Source organism: Mobula hypostoma, chromosome 1 (assembly GCF_963921235.1).
Source record: "Mobula hypostoma chromosome 1, sMobHyp1.1, whole genome shotgun sequence".
NCBI lineage: Eukaryota > Metazoa > Chordata > Chondrichthyes > Myliobatiformes > Myliobatidae > Mobula > Mobula hypostoma.
The window spans coordinates 33,104,714-33,128,360 of NC_086097.1; the positions used below are offsets into that span (position 1 = coordinate 33,104,714).

The window sequence follows — 23,647 nt, forward strand, 5'->3', positions numbered from 1 at the left end:
GATTGCTGGACAGTGTGGCACGAGGGGCTGTAAGGGCCTTTTCTGAGCTATTTCACTAAGTAAATAAAAATAATATAAAATAAGGTCAATCTGCTGTACTGGCTAGATTTGGGCCATAGTTTCTTATACTCCAAAGTCCAAATCACTTATTTTAACGGCCCTTTAAGAGTTCCTTGCAGAACTGTTCCTACTGCACCTCTTTAATTCTTTATCCCTACTCTTTGTTTCCTTATCAGCTGACCATTTCATTCCCTATAGCCTCATTGCCTCTTAATTACATTTTTGGCAAATCACGTTAATAGAGCATCATTAAATTCTTTTCAAAGTAGTCTTATTTTTCACCCTTCCAATCCACTGTCAGTATAAAGTTGCAAGTAGAAACAATATAACCAGGGCAAAGTAGCATAGGGGTAATTTTACTGGACCAGTAGAGACCTGGCTTAATTACTTCAGGAACATGAGTTCAAATCTCAACAGTATCCTGGGGAAATTATGCTAGAGAATTCAGAAATTCAAACAATAAATGGTATTATTAATAGAAACCATAAAAACTGCAGGATTGTAATAAAATCCATCTAGTTTTCTGAAAAGAAATTTGCTGGTTTCTATATTTAGCTCTGACTGACTAGTGTTGCTGACTCCAAACTATCCCCTGAAATATAAAAGGCCACATGGTTCTATGGATGTTTGGAGTAGCACAATAGATGCCTTCTTGGCAGGAATGGTATTAAATATTATTTACACAAGAGATTCTGCAGATGCTGGAAATCCAGAGAAACCCTTAGTCCTGATGAAAGGTCTCGCCTGAAACTTTATCTGTTTATCCCTCTCCATACATGCTGCCTGACCTGCTGAGTTCCTCCAGCATTTTGTGTATATTAATTTATTAATGTCACATGTACTTAATCAGAAGATACAAAAGCTTGAAAACACATGGCAACAGTCTCAAGGACAACTTCCATCCTGGCATTATCAAGAGTCTTGTACGAACCTTTCATGCACTAAATTTGAAATGATATCCCAACCTACCTTATTGTGGCCTTTGCACTTTATATTGTTTACCTGCAGTGCACTTACTCGGTACCCATAACATTATATTTTGCATTCAGAATTTTTGTTACTACTTCTGCATGTGGATTGATCTGCTTGCATGGCACGGAAACAAGAGCTTTTCACTATCTCAGTTTGCTGTTTTCATGAGGCAGCATGAAGATTGTACAGAGTTAATGGAGAGAGGCTTGCTTGCATTATGGTCAGGGCTGCATTCACAACACTCCTGTGAACACAAACAAAAAGAAGTCCTGCATGGGCATAGTGATGCAGTGCTGAAGTTATTTAGGATTTATAGAGGGATCTTTGTCAGCTGGGTAAGTGGACTGAGGAGTGGCAAATGGAGTTTACGTGGGGTGTGCAGAATGGTTAACAAAGGCCTGCATCCTATGCATAGCATAACAAATTTATTCAGTACTGGTGAAATGGAATTTGCCAATCTAGTCTTTGCTGCTTTCTAAACTGCATCAGCCCTAATTATCTGCTGTCACCCCCCCCCAGCCGCCATAGCACCGCAGCTTTATCCTCATGTCAATCCAGTTCCCTCTTGAAAACCCTGAATGCTAATGTCACGAACAATTCTAATGATATCTGCTCCTACTGACATGCTTTCAAAAGATGGTAGTGCAGTGTTCCCAGAAGTGAGTATGTGGGGGATAATTTTAAGGTGATTGGAGGAAAGTATAGGGGAGATGTCAGAGAAGTGTTTTTTTTTAACACAGAGTGTGGTGGGTGTGTGGACCACCCTGCCATGGTGGTGGTAGAGGCAGATACATTGGGGACATTTAAGAGACTATGAGATAGGCATATGGGTTATAGAAAAAATGGAGGGCTATGTGGGAGGGAAAGGTTAGATTGATCTTAGAGTAGGTTAAGAAAAGCACAACATTGTGGGCTGAAGGGCCTGTACTGTACTGTTCTATAATGTATGGGTAGCCAAGAAATTGACATTAAACCCCATAGCCTCTTGTGTGATCAGCCATAGCACAGAAATCTCAGCTGATTACTAGTGACTACTTTCCCTTAAACTGAAATTTGGAATTCTCCCATATTTATCAGCAACTGAGGAAGTTCAGAGTGTCAGATGAAGATGATTGCATCTTGGGCCTGCTGCTTCAAGGCTTTGTTAATGGCACACATGGTAGCAAGGTGGTTAGCAGTCAAAGTATTGAGCTATTCAACCAGAGATATGAATTTGAATCCCACTGCATTTGGGAGTTTCAATCAAAATAATTAAATCAATCTGGAATTTAAATCTTCCAAAATTATACTGATTAGAACATAGAACTGTACATCACAGGAACAGGCCCTTCAGACCACAATGTTATGCTGAACTAATTATGTGATTAAATGCTTAACAGAACTAATCCCTTCTGCCTATGCAATGTACATATTCCTCCAATCTCAGATTTTAGAATGGTTCCTGCAGATTGGAGGGAAGCAAAAAGAAGGCTGTTGACTAAGTGCTGATATATAAGATTAGTGTAAAGTTAATGATCTGTTAGATCATGCTGAACCAAAGGACTTATTCTGTTGTATATGATACCACGACTCTAGGATTCAAACTTGACTTCACATTTTAAGAAAGGGTCTTTGTGAGAACACACTTGGAGTACTGTGACTTGAGCCCTAGGGCCGATTAGTCAGGATCAGATTGAAAGAGAGGACAGGTGTGAGGGGTCTGTTGGCCTAATCTTTTTCCAGCTATCTTTTTGCCTAGATGGATTCAAGGGATAAAAACCAAGAGATTCTGCAGTTGCAGTAAATCCAGAGTATCACACTCAAAATGCTGGAGGTACTCAGCAGGTCAGGCAACATCTATGGAGAAGAATAAAGAGCCAACATTTTGGGCCAAGACCCTTCATCAGGACTTTTCATTGGGACCGTTAAGGCCATAAGAGGGGCAGAATTAGTCCATTCAGCCCATCTGTGGTGGCCAGTGCGATCATGTTTGCTGTTGTGTGCTGGGGCAGCAGGCTGAGGGTAACAGACACCAACAGAATCAACAAACTTGTTCATAAGGCCAGTGATGTTGTGGGGATGGAACTGGACTCTCTCACAGTGGTGTCTGAAAAGAGGATGCTGTCCAAGTTGCATGCCATCTTGGTCAATGTCTCCCATCCACTACATAATGTACTGGGTGGCACAGGAGTACATTCAGCCAGACACTCATTCCACCGAGATGCAACACTGAGTGTCATAGGAAGTCATTCCTGCCTGTGGCCATCAAACTTTATAACTCCTCCCTTGGAGGGTCAGACACCCTGAGCCAATAGGCTGGCCCTGGACTTACTTCATAATTTACTGGCATAATTTACCTATTACTATTTAACTATTTATGGTTTTATTACTATTTATTATTTATGGTGCAACTTTAACGAAAACCAATTTCCCCCGGGATCAATAAAGTATGACTGCTACTACTACTACTATTACTAGCCCATTCTCTTTCTTTAGTCCTGAGGAAGGGTCTTAGCCGAAACATCAGCTCTTTATTCCTGTCATTAAATTCTGCCCAATATGCTGAGTTCCTCCAGCATTTGTGTTGATTCAAGGGATATTGTGATAGGGTAGGAAACTGGTGTGGAACAAGGGTCTTTTTAAATGTTGGGGATAGGTGGAAGTATGGATTGGGCTTCTGTGCCTATTGACTAAGGCAACTGTACTGCTCCAAAGAGCACCATATGAGGTCATTCTTACACTCAACCATTAGGCTCTATAATGAGTCAACCTATGGCCAGGGTAGTGATGACCGCCCGCCCACCCCCCAGGCTGTTTGTGGAAACTTATTTTTTCATTCTTTCTACTTCTCCTCTAATATTTATATCTGTGCACTAATTATGCTACTGTGACACTGTAATTTCCTTTGGGATCAATAAAGTATCTATCTATCTACCTTAAGTTACTGTAGGTTAGATTTTAAAGTAATGACAAACTATGGATTCATGGAGTCAGAAATGTACAGCACAGAAACGGGTTGTTTCAGCCCACCTCTTCCATCTACTCTTTGATATTTCTGGATTTAGTTGTATTCATGGGAACTGCTCTTTAAACCCACTTCAATGAATTTGCCTTTGTATCTCAATAGTGATGCACCTTTGGATCTGAAGATTAAAGCAAGCTTACTGACGGATATGTTTACATTAGTGGGTGAGTGCATGTTTTTTGGGAGGAACAGATTCCCTGCATTGAAAATGCATGATACCTGAGAGAAAGACCCTGTTGGAATATTATGACTTTAGAGACCTTGGTTGCTTTCTGTCTAGGTCTGATTTCAGTTTGTGGCGTTAGAGTTGTGTAAATACCAACCCATACTTTTATGTTAAAGCAAGGGTGTACATTGGAACACCACTGCCTATGGAAGTCTGTAGAAAATAAAATTCTGTCTTCTAATGGCACCTTACAATTTTATATCACTTAATTTGCACATATCTCCCATAATAGTGTTCATATTATTTTGTGGTCGTCATAGAATAACATTACTTCAATTTCAGATTCAAATTTATTTATCATATGTACATCGAAACATACAATGAAATGCGTCATTTGTGTTAACAACCAACACCCCCAAGGATGATCTGGGGACACTCTGCAAGTGTTGCCACACGTTTCAGTACTGACATAGCATGTTCCTCAGAACAACTCAAGTAGCAGCAATAACACAACAAAGCAAAGCAACAACACAAAAATAAGCCCCTTTCCCATCCCTCCCAATCACCCACACACCCAAACAGGCCTCCAACCCAAGGATAGGCCACCTCCGTACCTCCAGCCCTTTGCCCCCATATTCTCACCCTCCCAGATGCTGGGTCTCCAACTTCAGACTTCACCCCAAGACGCCAATGAAGGGTTTGATCTTCGGGCCTCAACTTCCAGACTCGCATGGACCTCAGACAGTTTGCAGATAGAGGGGAGGGGTAATTCAAGCTTGGTCTGTATCTCTTGTTTCCCAGTTGATGTCAGATGCTTTATTTTCTCTTAGTTCAGTAAGTATGAGTGCGTAATGTATTTAAACAGTGAATGGCAGGGAAGAGCAACCAACACTGTGCTTTACCAGGCTCAGGATACCTCTGGGGAAAGTACTGAGTTGAGGGGGGGGGGGTGGTTTACAGAACAGGCAGTGAACCAGGTGGACTGAAGGATGAATATATCAAAAGTCAAATTCAAAACAAGTTTATTATCAAAGTATTTATACAGCATGTCACCATATACTACCTTGAGAGTAATGTTCTTGCAGATATTTACATAAAATAAGGAAATACATAGAATTTACGAAAAACTATATATAAAGACTGAATAAATGGCATGACTTGGCACTGCACAGGGTTAAATGCAATTTGACTGTGATTTGTTAGTGTGACTGAAATAAACAAAACCATCTGAATGTTTATCTACCACGGAAAATGTCCTTTATGAGCTCAGTGTATTGTAGCAATGTAAATGAGTGTTTTTTTACACACAAACAAATCAGACCCTGATGTAAAAGCTTAAGGGTATCGACGCCTGCGGCACTGGAGTTCATTGTCTCAATCAACATATGGATTTGTAAAAAAGCAAGTAATGTAATGGTTGATAGTGCATGGGGGTGTTTGTGAGGAGGTACGCTATGATGAAAGAATAACTGAACTGCTTGAGCTGCCTCATACAGAACGGGGTTCAGTAGCTGTGAGAATAAGGGCTGGAAGCCACAAAGAGACAGCTCTTTTGAGAATGAAATCAAGAATGTTGCCGGGTCTTGAGTTGTAGGGAAAGGTTGAATAGGTTAGGACTTTATTCACTGGAGCATAGGATAATGAGGGGAGACTTGACTGAGGTATACAAAATTATGAGTGGTATAGATAGAGTAAATGCAAGCAAACTTTTTTCCACTGAGGTTGGGTAAGACTAGCACTAGGTCATGAGTTAACGGTGAAAGGTGAGTATTTAAGACGAAACCTAATGGGGATCTCCACTCAGAGGGTGATGCACGTGTAGAAGGAGCTGCCAGCGGAAGTGGTGGATGTGGGTTCGATTGCAACATTTAAAAGGAGTTTGGATCATTCCATGGATGGAAGGGATATGAAGGGCTATGGTCCAAATGCAGATCAACAGGATTAGGCAGAATAACAGTTTGGCATGATGGGCCGAAGGGCCTGTTTCTGTGCTGTAGTGCTTTGTGACTCTGGGAAACACTTCTTGAGTAGTGAAGAGTTGGATTTCAATCCTTAGTTTAAACTCCTCCCTCACCACCCCCCACCTCAAATGAAAAGGTGAAAATGATTGAAGCCAAAACTAATTTTGATAGATTTTCATTGGACAAACTATCATGGGATTTGCTGCAATTGAGTTAAAATACAGGTCAGCCAACATGAGGAATTTGCTTATGGCCCTGAGTGGCTTTTTCCTACTCCTATAACAAAATATGCACAAAAGAAAAGATTTCTTAATGGAACAAAATAGCCAGCCAGAGAAGAATATCAAGTAACAGAGAAACAAGCTATAGCATAGATACTGTAGCTAAAGAGTTAGTACACAGAAATACCCAGAAGGGCTGTGCTGGTAATAGAGAGTCCTACAGAGGTGGTGGTGTCATTCATAAGCTGGTTTCAGGAGCTGCAAAGTGATGCAGAATAATGGATGGAGATGGCAGGGGTCTGTGTGACGAGGTTGGCGGGCACACACTGATGGGCATGAGTGAAGATGGATCACGCTGAGGTTTACTTTGATTGAACCTTGCAGACTGGTGAAGTATCAAAATAGGATGTGACAAAAGGATGGGTAGTTCTTCAGTGATATTTGGATTTGACATGTACTGTTGCATATAAGGACACAAGTGGGCTTGTCATGGATAACGAAGTAACTTAAAGGGGGCAAACAGCTTCAAGCTGGGGCAGAGCATTGGAGTGGGGGCAGGTTATGATGGCAGCTGAGTACAATAGTATCTAGCTGGAAGCATTTTGCCCTTGAGCTGTTGTGATATTACATTGGATGGGCAGTCTGTATGTCAACTACCTTAAAGAACACCAATGCCTTGACTGATCAAGTCCCAGTACTCCATTGAGGATGATTGTTTCAGAATCTCAGCTGCGATACAAAGGTGGAAGAGATAGCAAAGTAGATTGCAGAACCCAGAAAGTTGGAAGTTGATGACTAAAGTGTTGAAGTTTGAGACCCGTTCTGGTCTGTTTTATATAATTCATGCTTCCTCCTCAACCATGACTTCTACTCTTATTTACCATTAACATCGTAAAGCAGCACCACAATGCATCATCAAACCAAAACTTGCCCAATCCACATAATTGTTATAAGACTTCAGATATTAAGGTGCAACCGTAATATTAACAGCTAGTGTAACACTTTATAGCACCAGTGATCGGAGTTCAATTCCCGCTGTAAGAAGTTTGTATGTTCTCCCCATGACCACACTGGTTTTCTCCAGGTTCTTCAGTTTCCTCACACGTTCCAAAGATGTACGATTTAAGGTTAATAAGTTGTGGGCATGCGATGTTGGTGCTGGAAGCATGGCGACACTCGTGGGCTGCCACCAGCACATCCTCGGACTGTGTTGATAGTTGATGCAAACTACATGTTTCACTCTATGTTTCATTGTTTCTATATATATGTGACAAATAAAACCAAACTCAAAAAAATGAAGGAGAGAGATAGAATTCTAAGGGTGGAATACCAGAGCTTGGAGCCGTAGCTGAAGCAGAAAAGCTGGCAGAGGAATGGTTTCCAGCTGTGAGCATGGAGACCTCAGAGGGTTGTAGACAGTGGCTTTGGTTTTCCCGTAGTTCAGTTTGATGGGCGTTCTGCTCATTCAGCATTGAATGAGGTAATCATCCAAATTATAGATAGTGGTGAGAGTGGGAGTTGACAAAAGGGGTAATAGTGAAGTGGGACTGGTTGTCAGCAGCCAACACATGGAAACTGATACTGAAGTTGATAAGTATCTCAGCAAGTATATTTAAGAATGTGTGAGGGTGGGGAGAGGATTTGCTATCCACATTGAAGATGGATGACTTTTATTGAAAGATAACAGCTGATTTCTTTTCTATCGATAGGATTCATCTGTCACAACCCAATAGTACGACCAGGCAGACAGGGGAAGACTGGTTGTGATCCCGCAGCTCGGCCTCAGTATCATAAACCGGTAAAGTATTACCTTTCAAACCATATCACTCTGATTAGGTATATGGGGTCAGAGGCTATTTTAGGTGTAACCGTTGGTTGAAAAAGTGGCACCCCTGCCTCTTAACTAAATCTCTTGAGCTCTCGCTCTCTCTTGCATTTATGTCTGTACCTTTGCTCCTTAAACTTATGCCTTTCAGTTTTCTTCTTCAGCAGTTTTTGTTCCTGCGTCCAAATATTTCCTGTTGTATAATGATGGTACCTTGTGAAGCGCCAAAGGAAATTTCAGAATCAGGTTTAATATCACTGGCATATCTCATGAACTTTGTTCTTTTGTGGCAGCAGTACAGTGCAATACACAATTAAAAAAAACCTATGAATTACAATACAAAAAATATATAAATTAACTGAAGTAATTAGTGTAAAAAGAGAGCAAAAGATAAAGTGAGGTAGTGTACATGGATTCATTGTCCTTTCGGAAATCTGATAGCGAAGGGGAAGAAGCTGTTCCTAAAACACTGAGTGTGTGTCTTCAGGCTCCTGTGCCTCCTCTGTGATGCTAGCAATGAGAAGAGGGCATATCCTGAGTGATTGGGGTCCGTAATGATAGATGCCACCTTTTTGAGGCATCGCCTTTTAAAGATGTCCTTCATACTGGGGAGGCTAGTGCCCATGATGAAGTGGCTGAGTTTGCAATTTTCTACAGAATTTTCCAATCCTGTGCAGTGGCCTCTCAATACCAGACAGTGATGCATCCAGCTAGAATGCTCTCCACAGTACATCTGCAGAAACTTGTTAGAATCCTTGGTGACATACCAATTCCCCTCAAACTCTTAATAAAATATAACTACCAATGTGCCTCCTTTGTAATTGCATCAATTGCCCAAGGTAGATCTTCAGAGATATTGACACCCAGCAACTTAAAGCTGCTCACCCTTTCCACTGCTGATCCTGTAATGAGGACTGGTGTGTGTTTCCTCGACTTTCTGGACATTACTGCCTTGCGATATTGTCTGACCAAACACTTTTACATGGAATCATGGAGTGGCAGAGCAAAGAAATGAGTCTTTGGCCACAGCGTGATACTGATCATTTTGCCCATCTAAGCTAATTTCATTGTTTCCATTAGGTTTGTATCATTGTATGCTTTGCCTATTCAAGTTCCTGTCTCTTAATCATGGTAATTGTATCTGATTCTACCATCTCCTCTGATTTCCAGATATCAGCCATTCTCTGTGTTCCAAAAAATCTTTCCCCTCAGATCCCCTTTCAAGTTCCTTTCTCTCATTTTAAGTCTATGCTCACTTTGGTACCCCTGCCAGAGGATTTGACCACCTACCTCATCCACACCTCTTATAATTGTGTAAACTTCTGTCAGATCACCCTTGGCCTCCTTCATTCTGGGGGAAACAACCCCTGTCTATCCAATCTCTCCCCATAACTAAAGCCTTTCAGTCCAGGCAACATCCTGGTGAATCTCCTCTGAGTCAGACTACTTGGAATATTGTGTGCAGCTGTAGGTGCCACATTGTAGGAAGGGTGTACAAAGTTGTAGTATAGCATACCAAATGTTATATTTTATGCACCACCTACAAAGGCAAGCATACCACATGCTTCTTTCTCTACTCTATCTACTTGTGTTGCCATTTTCAGGGAACTGTACACTTGAGCCCCCAAGGTCCTGCTGTTCATCAACATTCCTTAGTACCTTACTAATAGTTCTATATGTCTTACCTCTATTTGACTTGCCAAAGTACATCTCCTCACCTTGTCAAAATTAACTCCCATCTTCCAACATTGTACCCAGCTTTCCATAAGACCATAAGACAAAGGAGCAGAAGTAGGCCATTCGGCCCATCGAGTCTGCTCCGCCATTTTATCATGAGCTGATCCATTTTATCCTATTTAGTCCCACTGCCCCGCCTTCTCACCATAACCTTTGATGCCCTGGCTACTCAGATACCTATCAATCTCTGCCTTAAATACGCCCAATGACTTGGCCTCCACTGCTGCCCATGGCAACAAATTCCATAGATTCACTACCCTCTGACTAAAAAAATTTCTTCACATTTCTGTTCTGAAAGGGCGCCCTTCAATCCTGAAGTCATGCCCTCTCGTACTAGACTCCCCCATCATGGGAAACAACTTTGCCACATCCACTCTGTCCATGCCTTTTAACATTCGAAATGTTTCTATGAGGTCTCCCCTCATTCTTCTAAACTCCAAGGAATACAGTCCAAGAGCAGACAAACGTTCCTCATATGTTAACCCTCTCATTCCCGGAATCATTCTTGTGAATCTTCTCTGTACCCTCTCCAACGTCAGCACATCCTTTCTTAAATAAGGAGACCAAAACTGCCCACAGTACTCCAAGTGAGGTCTCACCAGCCCCTTATAGAGCCTCAACATCACATCCCTGCTCCTATACTCTATTCCTCTAGAAATGAATGCCAACATTGCATTTGCCTTCTTCACTACTGACTCAACCTGGAGGTTAACTTTAAGGGAATCCTGTACGAGGACTCCCAAGTCCCGTTGCATCTCAGAACTTTGAATTCTTTCCCCATTTAAATAATAGTCTGCCCGTTTATTTTTTCTGCCAAAGTGCATAACCATACACTTTCCAACATTGTACTTCATTTGCCACTTCTCTTCCCATTCTTCCAATCTATCCAAGTCTCTCTGCAGACTCTCCATTTCCTCAGCACTACCGGCCCCTCCACCTATCTTCGTATCGTCAGCAAACTTAGCCACAAAGCCATCTATTCCATAATCCAGATCGTTGATGTACAATGTAAAAAGAAGCAGCCCCAACACTGATCCCTGTGGAACACCACTGGTAACCGGCAGCCAACCAGAATAGGATCCCTTTATTCCCACTCTCTGTTTCCTGCCAATCAGCCAACGCTCTATCCACGTATGTAACTTTCCCGTAATTCCATGGGCTCTTATCTTGTTAAGTAGCCTCATGTGTGGCACCTTGTCAAACGCCTTCTGAAAATCCAAATATACAACATCCACTGCAGCTCCCTTGTTTAGCCTACTGGTAATTTCCTCAAAAAATTGTAATAGGTTTGTCAGGCAGGATTTTCCTTTAAGGAATCCATGCTGAGTTCTGCCTATCTTGTCATATGCCTCCAGGTACTCTGTAACCTCATCCTTGACAATCGACTCCAACAACTTCCCAACCACCGACGTCAAGCTAACAGGTCTATAATTTCCTTTTTGCTTCCTTGCCACCTTCTTAAATAGCGGAGTGACATTTGCAATCTTCCAGTCTTCCGGAACCATGCCAGAATCTATCGACTTTTGAAAGATCATCGCTAATGCCTCCGCAATCTCCACAGCTACTTCCTTCAGAACACGAGGGTGCATTCCATCTGGTCCAGGAGATTTATCGACCTTTAGCCTATTCAGCTTCCTGAGTACTTTCTCTGATGTAATTGTGACTGCGCACACTTCTCTTCCCTGCCACCCTTGAGTGTCCGGTATCCTGCTGTCTTCCTCAGTGAAGACTGATGCAAAATACTTGTTCAGTTCCTCTGCCATCTCCTCATCTCCCATTACAATTTCTCCAGTATCATTTTCTATCAGTCCTATATCTACTCTCACCTGTCTTTTACTCTTTATATACTTGAAAAAGCTTTTAGTATCCTCTTTGATATTATTTGCTAGTTTCCTTTCATAGTTAATCTTTTCTCTCTTAATGACCTTCTTGGTTTCCTTTTGTAAGGTTTTAAAAACTTCCCAATCCCCTGTCTTCCCACTAATTTTTGCTTCCTTGTATGCCCTCTCCTTTGCTTTAAATTTGGCTTTGACTTCTCTTGTCAACCATGGTTGCATCCTTTTTCCACTCGAAAATTTCTTCTTTTTTGGAATATACCTGTCTTGCACATTCCTCATTTCTCGCATAAACTCCAGCCACTGCTGCTCTGCCGTCTTTCCCGCCAGTGTCTCTTTCCAGTCAACTTTGGCCAGTTCCTCTCTCATGCCACTGTAATTTCCTTTACTCCACTGAAACACCGACACATCAGATTTTGGCTTCTCTTTTTCTAATTTCACAGTGAACTCAATCATGTTATGATCACTGCCTCCTAAGGGTTCCTTCACCTCAATCTCTCCAATCACCTCCGGTTCATTACACAATACCAAATCCAGTACAGCCGATCCCCTAGTGGGCTCAACAACAAGCTGTTCTAAAAAGCCATCTCGCAGACATTCTACAAATTCTCTCTCTTGAGATCCAGTGCCGACCTGATTTTTCCAATCTATTCGCATGTTAAAATCCCCCACAATTATCATAACACTGCTCTTCTGACAAGCCTTTTCTATTTCCAGTTGTAATTTGTAGTCCACATCCCTGCAGCTGTTTGGAGGCCTATAAATAACTGCCATCAGGGTCTTTTTACCCCTGCTATTCCTTAGCTCAACCCATAAAGATTCTGCACCTTCCGATCCTATATCACCTCTTTCTAACGATTTAATATCATTTCTTACCAATAAAGCCACGCCTCCCCCTCTGCCTACCTTCCTATCTTTCTGATACACCGTGTATCCTTGGACGTTCAGCTCCCAGAGACATGCATCCTTTAGCCAGGTCTCAGTGATGGCCACAATATCATACCTGCCAATCTGTAGCTGTACAACAAGATCATCCACCTTATTCCTTATGCTGCGTGCATTTAAGTACAGCACCTTAAGACCAGTATTAGATACTTTTTGCTTTGATTTCACTGCAACTTTATTGCACTTCAACTCATCCCAATGGCTACACATTTGCCCCATCACCTGCCTGTCTTTCCTGACATCTTTACTGCTCACTATCTTAGATTTATTTCTGTTATCCCCTTCCTCTGCTCTATCATTCCGGTTCCCATCCCCCTGCCAAATTAGTTTAAACCCTCCCTAACAGCTCTATTAAACTTTTCCGCCAGGATATTGGTCCCCTTCGGGTTCAGGTGTAACCTGTCCTTTTTGAACAGGTCATACTTTCCCCAGAAGAGATCCCAATTATCCAAGAATCTGAAGCTCTGCTCCCTACACCAGTCTCTCAGCCAGGCATTCATCTGCCTGATCCGACGACTCTTGCCCTCGCTAGCACGTGGCACAGGTAGCAATCCCGAGATTACTACCCTGGAGGTCCTGCTTCTCAGCTTCCTTCCTAACTCCTAGAAATCTCTCTTCAGGACCTCCTCCTTTGTCCTATCTATGTTATTGGTACCAACATGTACCAAGACAACTGGCTGCTCACCCTCCCCCTTTAGGATATTCAGGACCCGATCCGAGACATCCCGTACCCTAGCACCTGGGAGGCAACACACCATGCAGGTATCTCTGTCAGGCTCACAGAATCTCCTGTCTGTTCGCCTGACTATGGAATCCCCCACGACTACCGCATTTCTCTTCTCCCTCTTTCTCTCCTGCATAACAGCATGTCCATGTTCAAATCAAATCAAATGGTTCCATTTAATATCAGAGAATGTATACATTATACAACCCTGAAATTCTTGCTCTTTGCAGACATCCACAGAAAGGTACCTCAAAGAATGAGTAACAGTAAAAACGTTAGAACCCCAAAGCCCCTTCCTCCCTGCTCCCACACACATTGTGACTTACAGCCTGCATAGCCTTGACTATTCTTCCCTGCTGTCCACACCATCACTAATTTTCATGATATCCCCAAACTTACTAATCATGCCACCTATATTCACATCGAAGTTGTTCGTAGATAACATGCACAAAGACATCAAAGTTGAGTTTATTCTCATGCAGAAGTCCATGTGTGCACAGGTGCAATGAAAAACTTACTGCAGCAGCATCACAGGCACATAACATCACATAAGCAGCATTCACAAGAAAAACATAAACATAAATTATATGCAATTTTTACAAGGATAGAACAAAAAATAACCACAAATATCCATTTAAGTGCAAAGTAATCCCAGTGATCATAGTGTTGCCACACTGAAGTGATTAGGGTTGCGCTGGCTGGTTCAGCTGTGATCCCTGCTATACATCACTGGTCACAGATGGAGCATAACTTCTACCACCACCCTGTGCCCCCTATCACCAAGGATTCAGTTCGCCAGCTCTCCATGGATCTTCTGGACCAGTATCCCCATGTAGCACCTTGTTAACTGACTTATTAAAGTCCACATAGACACCTCCTACTAGCCTTAACTTCATCAATCTTCTTAGTCACCTCCTCTTGTATAAATCTCTTCTGTAAATAGAGAGAAAATTCAAAAATCTGAGGTGCAAAGGGACTTGGGAATCCTTGTGCAGGATTCCCTAGAGGCTAATTTGCAGGTTGAGTCAGTGGTGAGGAAGGCAAATGCGATGTCAGCATTCATTTCGAGAAGACCAAAATACAAAAGCAAGGGTGTAATGTTGAGGCTTAATAAAGCACTGGTGGGACCTCACTTGGTGAGCAGTTTTGGGACCCTTATCTAAGAAAGGATGTGCTGACATTGGAGAAGGTTCAGGTATGGTTCATGAAAATGATGCTGGGATTGAGAGGCTTGTCATATGAGGAACATTTGATGGCTCTGCACCCCTACTCACTGTAATTCAGAAGGATGAGGGGTAACCTCATTGAAACCAATCGAATGTTGAAAGGCCTCAAAAGAGTGGATGTGGAGAGGATGTTTCCAATGGTGGGGGAATCTAAGACCAGAGGGGACAGCCTCAGAATAGAGGGGCATCATTTTAGAACGAAAATGAGCAGGAACTTCTTGAGCCAGAAAGTGGTGAATCTGTGGAATTCATTGCCAGAGGCGCCTTTGGAGGCCAAGTCATTGGATATATTTAAGGCAGAGGTTCACAGATTCTGGATTCGTCAGGGCATAAAGGGATAGGGGAAGAGGCAGGATATTGGGGCTGAGAAAGAAAATGGATCAGCCATGATGAAATGGTAGAGCAGACTCAATGGGCCAAATGGCTTAAGTCTATGCCTATATATCTTATAAACCATTATAATTACAAAAATCATTCACTACTCAAGTAGAGCACACCACAGATTGGTAATAAATGCCTGCCTTGCATGTGGTATAATAACACCAATGATTTAAGATTATTCCTTATACTGCTAATATGGTCTAAAGAAAACAAATCTTAAACCAGAAGATTTGATGATAAATCTTTCACCTGGTTTGTTTTCTGAGTAAAATTGTGTTAAATCTATCACCGCAAACAATGAAGGAGCAAGTGGAGGTGAATCTGATTTGAAGGATGCGCCATGTGGGTGCATCGTAAAGTTGAAGCACCTTTGTGTTCAAGACAGGGTCACAGCTGGAGTTGGTATTGCTGTTGGAGTTGGAGTGAGCAATTTGGAGAGGCGATGCGGAAGAGTTTCAATGTCCATCTACCGTACCTGGGTGCGAGGTTGGATCGCTCCAAGTGCTGAGTCAATTTGGTGAGATTAGTGATAGTCATAGTCATAGTCATACTTTATGATCCCGGGGGAAATTGGTTTTCGTTACAGTTGCTCCATAAATAATAAATAGTAATAAAACCATAAATAGTTAAATAGTAATATGTAAATTATGCCAGTAAATTATGAAATAAGTCCAGGACCAGCCTATTGGCTCAAGGTGTCTGACCCTCCAAGGGAGGAGTTGTAAAGTTTGATGGCCACAGGCAGGAATGACTTCCTATGACGCTCTGTGTTGCATCTCGGTGGAATGAGTCTCTGGCTGAATGTACTCCTGTGCCCACCCAGTACATTATGTAGTGGATGGGAGACATTGTCCAAGATTGAGATTGAGAATGGCTTTGGGCTGGGGGGCCCAAGCGTATCACCGCACTGGGATCTGGGTCCGAGAGTGAGGCACTATCTGGTGTTTGAATAATTTAAATGCCGATTCAGATAAACTGGAAAGCCTGAACGTCAGGACCAGAGGCAAGGGTCGGACTGATTTCACTCGCTCACCCATATTGTTCATTCATCTCCTGGCGGTGCACTGCTCTGGCTTCTGTGACACTGGCACCAAGTCTTAGGCCTACTCCAACTGCTCTGGGAGCAGATGTAAGGACTTATTCTGGTTGAGAACACAGTCGCTTGCTTCTATAGGTTGCTAGATTGTGTTTTATTTCTTTCTCTTTGTGCAGTGGTTTTTATCTTTCTTTTTTTAAAATACGTTCTTTGGGTTTCTTGCTTTGTGACTGCCTGTACGCAGACAAATCTCAAGGTGTATAATTTATACATTCTTTGATAATAAATGTATTTTGAATTTCTTGAATTTTAAATACCGACTTCATATTTTATTTATTTATTTAGCTACTTGGTTAGCTATCTGTCTTTTCATTCATTATTGCTCATTCTTAATTGTTTTTGAGGTGATGGTGATCTGCTACACACTGTGTGCTAAAACTTCTTCCGGTTTGCTGTTGAACATTTATTTAGTTTAGGATTTTGACCCAGCAACTATGGAGGAATGAGTATATGTTTGCTGTTATTTGAGTGAGAGTGTGTGCAAGTAGTGTAGGTTCTCTCATCATCTTGTCTGGTGTGTGAGTTCATTTAGCCTGGTGTGATGGTGCTCTTGTATAACACTATGCGAATGATGCCGAAGGTCTCCCATTTGCACGCACTCTGTACCTTTGCTGCCACTTGAAGCTTTTTCCACAGATGTTCAGTATGTTGGTGTTTTGTTTGGCTTTGTATATGGTAATCATCTGGAAGTCTTCTTGCCTGTGGTCTGAATCAGTGTTGAGAAGTATCTGGATTGGCTCCCCTATCCCAATGTGGAAGCATTGGAATGGGTACAGAGGGTATTTACCAGGATGCTGCCTGGTTTAGAGAGTATGGATTATGATCAGAGATTAAGGGAGCTAGGGCTTTACTCTTTGGAGAGAAGGAGGATGAGAGGATTCATGATAGAGGTATACAAAATATTAGGAGGAATAGATGGAGTGGATACCCAGCGCCTCTTCCCCAGGGCACCACTGCTCAATACAAGAGGACATGGCTTTAAGGTAAGGGGTGGGAAGTTCAAGGGGGATATTAGAGGAAGATTTTTTACTCAGAGAGTGGTTGGTGTGTGGAATGCACTGCCTGAGTCAGTGGTGAAGGCAGATACACTAGTGAAGTTTAAGAGAGTACTAGACAGGTATATGGAGGAATTTAAGGTGGGGGGTTATATGGGAGGCAGGGTTTGAGGGTTAGCACAACAATGTGGACCGAAGGGCCTGTACTGTGCTGTACTATTCTATGTTCTATGTTCTACAATATACCACCTCTGGTTGGTTTGTCCTCAAGACTCACCAATGGTGATGGATGACTCAGTGATTTTGACTGAACGGTATAGCTCAGTGTACGTAACTGTTCCTTGACTAGTCAGCGACACTGTCTCTCAATGCTGAATGCAGTCTCCAGATATTTATGTAATGGGATTGCCATGGCCCCTCAGAACATAAAAATATACAAGAGCCCTTCAATTGGACTACCATTCAATAAGGTCATGACTGACTATTAACCTCAGCACTATTTTTATAGGCATAGATTGAGTGGACAGCCAGAGACTTTTTCCCCAGGTGGAATTGGCTAATACAAGGAGCTTAACTTTAAGGTGATTGGAGTAATGTATGCCGGGGGGGGGGGATGTCAGATGTAGTTTATTTTAATATATAAAGTTCAAAGTAAGTTTATTTTCGAAGTACATATATGTCATTGAATACAACACTGAGATTTATTTTTGTGCAGTGAATCCAAGAAACACAATAAAAGACTGCAGCCAATAGGACAGATAAACAACCAATGTGCGAAAGGCAACGAACTGTGCAAATACAAAAGAAAAAAAATAAACAGTATGAAAAACATTAGACAAAGAGTCCTAGTCGTTGAAAGTGAGTTCATAGGTTGTGGGAACAGTTCAGTGATGGGTTGAGTGAAGTTATCCCCTCTGGTTGAAGGACGGTCTCTGAACCCGGTAGTGTGGGTCTTGAGGGTCCTGTACCACCTTCCTGCTGGCAACAGCAAAAAGAGATCATCAGATGATGGCACGACTGAATGTGGGTGATAGCTTACTGGTGATTTTCAAAGAAAGAGATTCAGCTAAATACTCTATTAATAACACTTTTTATATGGAAAATTGTGTTAAGTGATCATCACAAACAATGAAGAGGTGAACGAAGGTAAGGCTGATCCAAGGGTTAAGGTGTGCGGGTGTGAGGTGGAGTTGGAGAGAAGGGAATGGAGAAAAGTTGGAGCAGAGTTATTTTGGAGCCCATCTAAACCAAGAGCGAGGTTTGATCCATTTAGGCGTGCTGATTTGGAAAGGTCGAGTACGTGTTAGAAGCGGCCCAGAGCATATCTCTGTGGCGGGGCCTGGGTCTGAGTGTGGGTGGTGAACCGGTGCTTGGACAATTAAAACACCAGGCCAGATTGACTGAAAACACAGGGTGTTGGGACTGGAGGCGAGAGTCGAGTCAGTTCTGGTCCACTTCATTTTACTTCCCTCTCCTCTCCTCGGAGCTGAGGCTGAGGCTGTGAGACTGCTCTGGCTGCTACGTGCTTCGTGGCGATATGCTCCACTATATGATGAGCTGAGACAAAGCCTATGGGCCTATTCCGACGTCTCTGGGATTCGAGACTATGGACTCAGTTTGGTTCAGGTTGCTTACTTTTGTTGTTTGGATGATTTGTGTTTTCATTCCTCTTCTCTGTGTATTGGGTGTTGGTCATTTTGGTAATTGTGTTTTTTGGGCTTCTTGCTTTGTGGCTGCCTGTAAGCAGAAAAATCTCAAGGTTGTGTAATTCATACATACTTTGATAATAAATGTACTTTGAACTTTGGATAAAAGAAAAAAAGGATAGGTATGGGGAAGTTATATTGATCTTGGTTAAAGGCTCAGCACAACATCATGGGTCAAAGGGCTGGTACTGTGCTATAATGTTCTATGTTGTATTTTTCTGCACTATGCACCATCCCTTAGTATTACACACCATTCAGTCCCTTGAATATACTCCATTACTGAGATTCCTTAATCCTCCTGAGAAGGGAATTACAACCCTCTACCCTCTTGCTGAAGAAATTTCTCCTCCACCTCATTCCTGAATGGCTGACCACTGACCTTGAGACTGTGATCCCTGGTTCTGGCCAGGGGAAACATTATCCCCCCCTATGGGCTGGGAGTTCCCTTGCTGAGTCCAAACCCATTGCTGAGGTCAGTGCTGAAGGATTGTCTCTTTTTTTATTTGTATTGTATTTTGACATGGTGCTTTGATATAATTGATTGATTGCCTTTTCTGAGGGCATTTAAGAGGCAACTTCTCTGCTCACCAAATGTCTGAACTATTTATTGGATGAAACTATTGTGCAGACCATTTAAAACGCTCTCCATCAGAACTTGATCCCACTTCAAAGAGCCAGTCTGTTGCCATTTCTAGCTGATTGCTGAAATTGAAACGTGTTTCAAGGTTGGAATATTTTGCAAAATGACACCGATAATCATTTGAGATTGTGAGTTACTGCTGCTTGGAAAATGTGTGAACTTGGCCCAATTACGCGTGATGAAATATTCCATCGGAGGCCTCACTCAGCAGAAATGCACGGTCTCTGTGGCAATATCGAATGTCTCTGGCAAGTTGCCCACGTGTGCGCCTGTCTTTCTGCCGCTCCTCTTTGCAACAAGGACTGCCATTAGATCGGGGAGGAATGAGCTAGAGCAGGTGCCATTTCATTTGTCAGGGTGATGCAAACTATGTCCCTTGCCTCGTTCCTCAGCTGCATTCCCTGTTTTCCATGCACTCAAATGAGAAAGCTTCTTGAATGCTAGCTATGTTAAAGAGTACAATCAATGTGTAAAACATTTGCCCATAAGAAGAGATTTGGTGCAAGTTTGTTTAGTTCCTGCTGTGTTCCTGCCTTGTAAGATGTGACTGTTCAGTACTTTGTGTATTCGTGTCTCAGTGGGTCAGACGTCTGCCTGTGAGTGAGGAGATGTCTGATGAGACCCATTCCACAGGCTTTAACTCAGAAGTTCACACCTACTTCCACAAATTTATTTACAATCCATAAATGTCATGTCATATAAGTCAATGATAATAAATCTGACTCTCATTTCAATCTAAAAGAGAAGAGCTACCCTCATATCAGGCGAGGCAAAGTAGGTTTGGTTTTCAATTTTTCCTGTTATTTGAGGAAAGGGGGAAGTATGAGTGTGAGGGCAGCTTACTGTTCTCGGTGTCGGATGTGGGAGGTCCTGGAGTCTCCTAGCCTCCCGGTCGTTCGCATCTGTGCCAGGTGCCGCCGAGCTGCAGCTCCTAAGGGACCGTGTTAGGGAACTGCGGCTGCAGCTCAATGACCTTCGTCTGGTCAGGGAGAGTGAGGAGTTTATAGAGAAGAGTTATAGGCAGGTGGTCACACCGGACCCACGGGAGACAAGTGGGTCGTGGTTAGGAGAGGGAAGGGGAAGAGTCAGGTATTAGAGAGTACCCCAGTGGCTGTACCCCTTGACAATAAGTACTCCTGTTTGAGTACTGTTGGGGGGGACAGCTTACCTGGGGGAAGCAACAGTGGCCATGCCTCCAGCACAGAGTCCGGCCCTGTAGCTCAGAAGGGTAGGGAAAGGAAGAGGAGAGCAGTAGTAATAGGGGACTCAATAGTTAGGGGGTCAGATAGGCAATTCTGTGGACGTAGTCAGGAGACCCGGATGGTAGTTTGCCTCCCTGGTGCCAGGGTCCGGGATGTTTCTGATTGCGTCCAAGATATCCTAAAGTGGGAGGGTGAGGAGCTAGTCGTGGTACATATAGGTACCAATGACATAGGTAGGAAAGGGGAAGAGGTCCTGAAAGGAGAATATAGGGAGTTAGGAAGGGAGTTGAGAGGAACGACCGCAAAGGTAGTAATCTCGGGATTACTGCTTGTGCCACGCGGCAATGAGAGTAGGAATGGAATGAGGTGGAGGATAAATGTGTGGCTGAAGGATTGGAGCAGGGGGCAGGGATTCAAGATTCTGGATCATTGGGACCTCTTTTGGGGCAGGTATGACTTGTACAAAAAGGACAGGTTGCACTTGAATCCTAGGGGGACCAATATCCTGGCAGGGAGATTTGCGAAGGCTACTGGGAAGACTTTAAACTAGAATGGTTGGGGGGTGGGAATCAAATTGAAGAGCCTAGGAGAGAGGAGGTTAGTTCACAAATAGAGAAAGCTAGTAGACAGTGTGTGAGGGAGCATAGGCAGGTGACAGAGAAGGGGAGCGTTCATTCCGAAGATGTAGGGGAGAAGGAAGAAAAAGATAATAAAGTCGTTTGCACCATTAGGGATAAACAGAGAGTAAGAGGTGGAGAGTTTCTTAAATGCATCTATTTTAATGCTAGGAGCATTGTAAGAAAGGTGGATGAGCTTAGAGCATAGATTGATACCTGGAAATATTATGTTGTAGCTATTAATGAAACATGGTTGCAGGAGGGGTGTGATTGGCAACTAAATATTCCTGGATTTCGTTGCTTCAGGTGTGATAGAATCGGAGGGGCGAGAGGGGGATGTGTTGCATTGCTTGTCAGAGAAAATATTACAGTGGTGCTTTGGCAGGGTAGATTAGAGGGCTCATTTAGAGAAGCTATTTGGGTGGAATTGAGGAATGGGAAAGGTGTAGTAACACTTATAGGGGTGTATTATAGACCACCTAATGGGGAGCGAGATTTGGAGGAGCAAATTTGTAAGGAGATAGCAGATATTTGTAGTAAGCACAAGGTTGTGGCCCATTCTGTAAAAGGTCTGGATGGTTTGGAGTTTGTAAAATGTGTGCAGGATAGTTTTTTGCAGCAATACATAGAGGTACCAACTAGAGAAAGGGCAGCGTTAGATCTTCTGTTAGGGAATGAGATAGGTCAGGTGATGGAGGTATGTGTTGGGGAGCACTTCGGGTCCAGTGATCACAATGCCATTTGTTTCAATATAATTATGGAGAAGGATAGGACTGGACCCAGGGTTGAGATTTTTGATTGGAGAAAGGCTAACTTTGAGGAGATGCAAAAGGATTTAGAAGGAGTGGATTGGGACAATTTGTTTTATGGGAAGGATGTAATAGAGAAATGGAGATCATTTAAAGGTGAAATTTTGAGGGTACAGAATCTTTATGTTCCTTTGAGTTGAAAGGAAAGGTTAAAAGTTTGAGAGAGCCATGGTTTTCAAGGGATATTGGAAACTTGGTTCGGAAAAAGAGAGAGATCTGCAATAAATATAGGAAGCATGGAGTAAATGAGTTGACCGAGGAATATAAAGAATGTAAAAAGAATCGTAAGAAAGAGATTAGAAAAGCTAAAAGAAGATATCAGTTTGCTTTGGCAAGTAAGGTGAAAATAAATCCAAAGGGTTTCTACAGTTATATTAATAACAAAAGGATAGTGAGGGAAAAAATTGGTCCCTTAGAGAATCAGAGTGGACAGCTATGTGCGGAGCCAAAAGAGATGGGGGAGATTTTGAACAATTTCCTTTCTTCGGTATTCACTAAGGAGAAGGATATTGAATTGTATAAGCTGAGGGAAACAAGTAGGGTAGTTATGGAAACTATGATGATTAAAGAAGAGGAAGTACTGGCGCTTTTAAGGAATATAAAAGTGGATAAGTCTCTGGGTCCTGACAGGATATTCCCTCGGACCTTGAGGGAAATTAGTGTAGAAATAGCAGGGGCTTTGACAGAAATATTTCAAATGTCATTTGAAACTGGATGGTGCCGGAGGATTGGCGTATTGTTCAAGTGGTTTCATTGTTTAAAAAGGGTTCTAAGAGTAAACCTAGCAATTATCGACCTGTAAGTTGGACGTCAGTGGTGGGTAAATTAATGGAAAATATTCTTAGAGATGGTATATATAATTATTTGGATAGACAGGGTCTGATTAGGAACAGTCAACATGGATTTGTACGTGGAAGGTCATGTTTGACAAATCTTATTGAATTTTTTGAAGAAGTTACTAGGAAAATTGACGAGGGTAAAGCAGCGGATGTCTATTTGGACTTCAGTAAGGCCTTTGACAAGGTTCCACACGGAAGGTTAGTTAGGAAGGTTCAATCGTTAGGTATTAATATTGAAGTAGTAAAATGGACTCAACAGTGGCTGGATGGGAGAGAGTAGTGGTGGATAACGGTTTGTCAGGTTGGAGGCCGGTGACTAGTGGTGTGCCTCAGGGATCTGTACTGGATCCATTGTTGTTTGTCATTTTCATTAATAATCTGGATGATGGGGTGGTAAATTGGATGAGTAAGTATTCAGATGATACTAAGATAGGTGGCGTTGTGGATAATGAAGTAGGTTTTCAAAGCTTGCAGAGAGATTTGGGCCAGTTAGAAGAGTGGGCTGAAAGATGGCAGATGGAGTTTAATACTAATAAGTGTGAGGTTCTACATTTTGGTACGACTAATCAAAATAGGACATACATGGTAAATGGTAGGGCATTGAGGAATGCAGTAGAATGGAGGGATCTGGGAATAATGGTGCATAGTTCCCTGAAGGTGGAATCTCATGTGGATAGGGTGGTGAA

At 42.5% G+C, this 23,647-nt stretch overlaps 1 protein-coding gene across 9 annotated transcripts in view; it reads left to right on the plus strand.

Moving 5' to 3' along the window:
• Positions 1-23,647, plus strand: part of ttll5 (tubulin tyrosine ligase-like family, member 5) — a 508,510-nt gene that overhangs the window by 208,910 nt on the left and 275,953 nt on the right. For all 9 annotated transcript variants that reach the window (XM_063045983.1, XM_063045976.1, XM_063045953.1 and 6 more), the window contains exons 14-15: positions 4,139-4,200; positions 8,094-8,182. In XM_063045983.1, the coding sequence (XP_062902053.1) occupies positions 4,139-4,200; positions 8,094-8,182 (151 nt within the window). The remainder of the gene's footprint in view (positions 1-4,138; positions 4,201-8,093; positions 8,183-23,647) is intronic.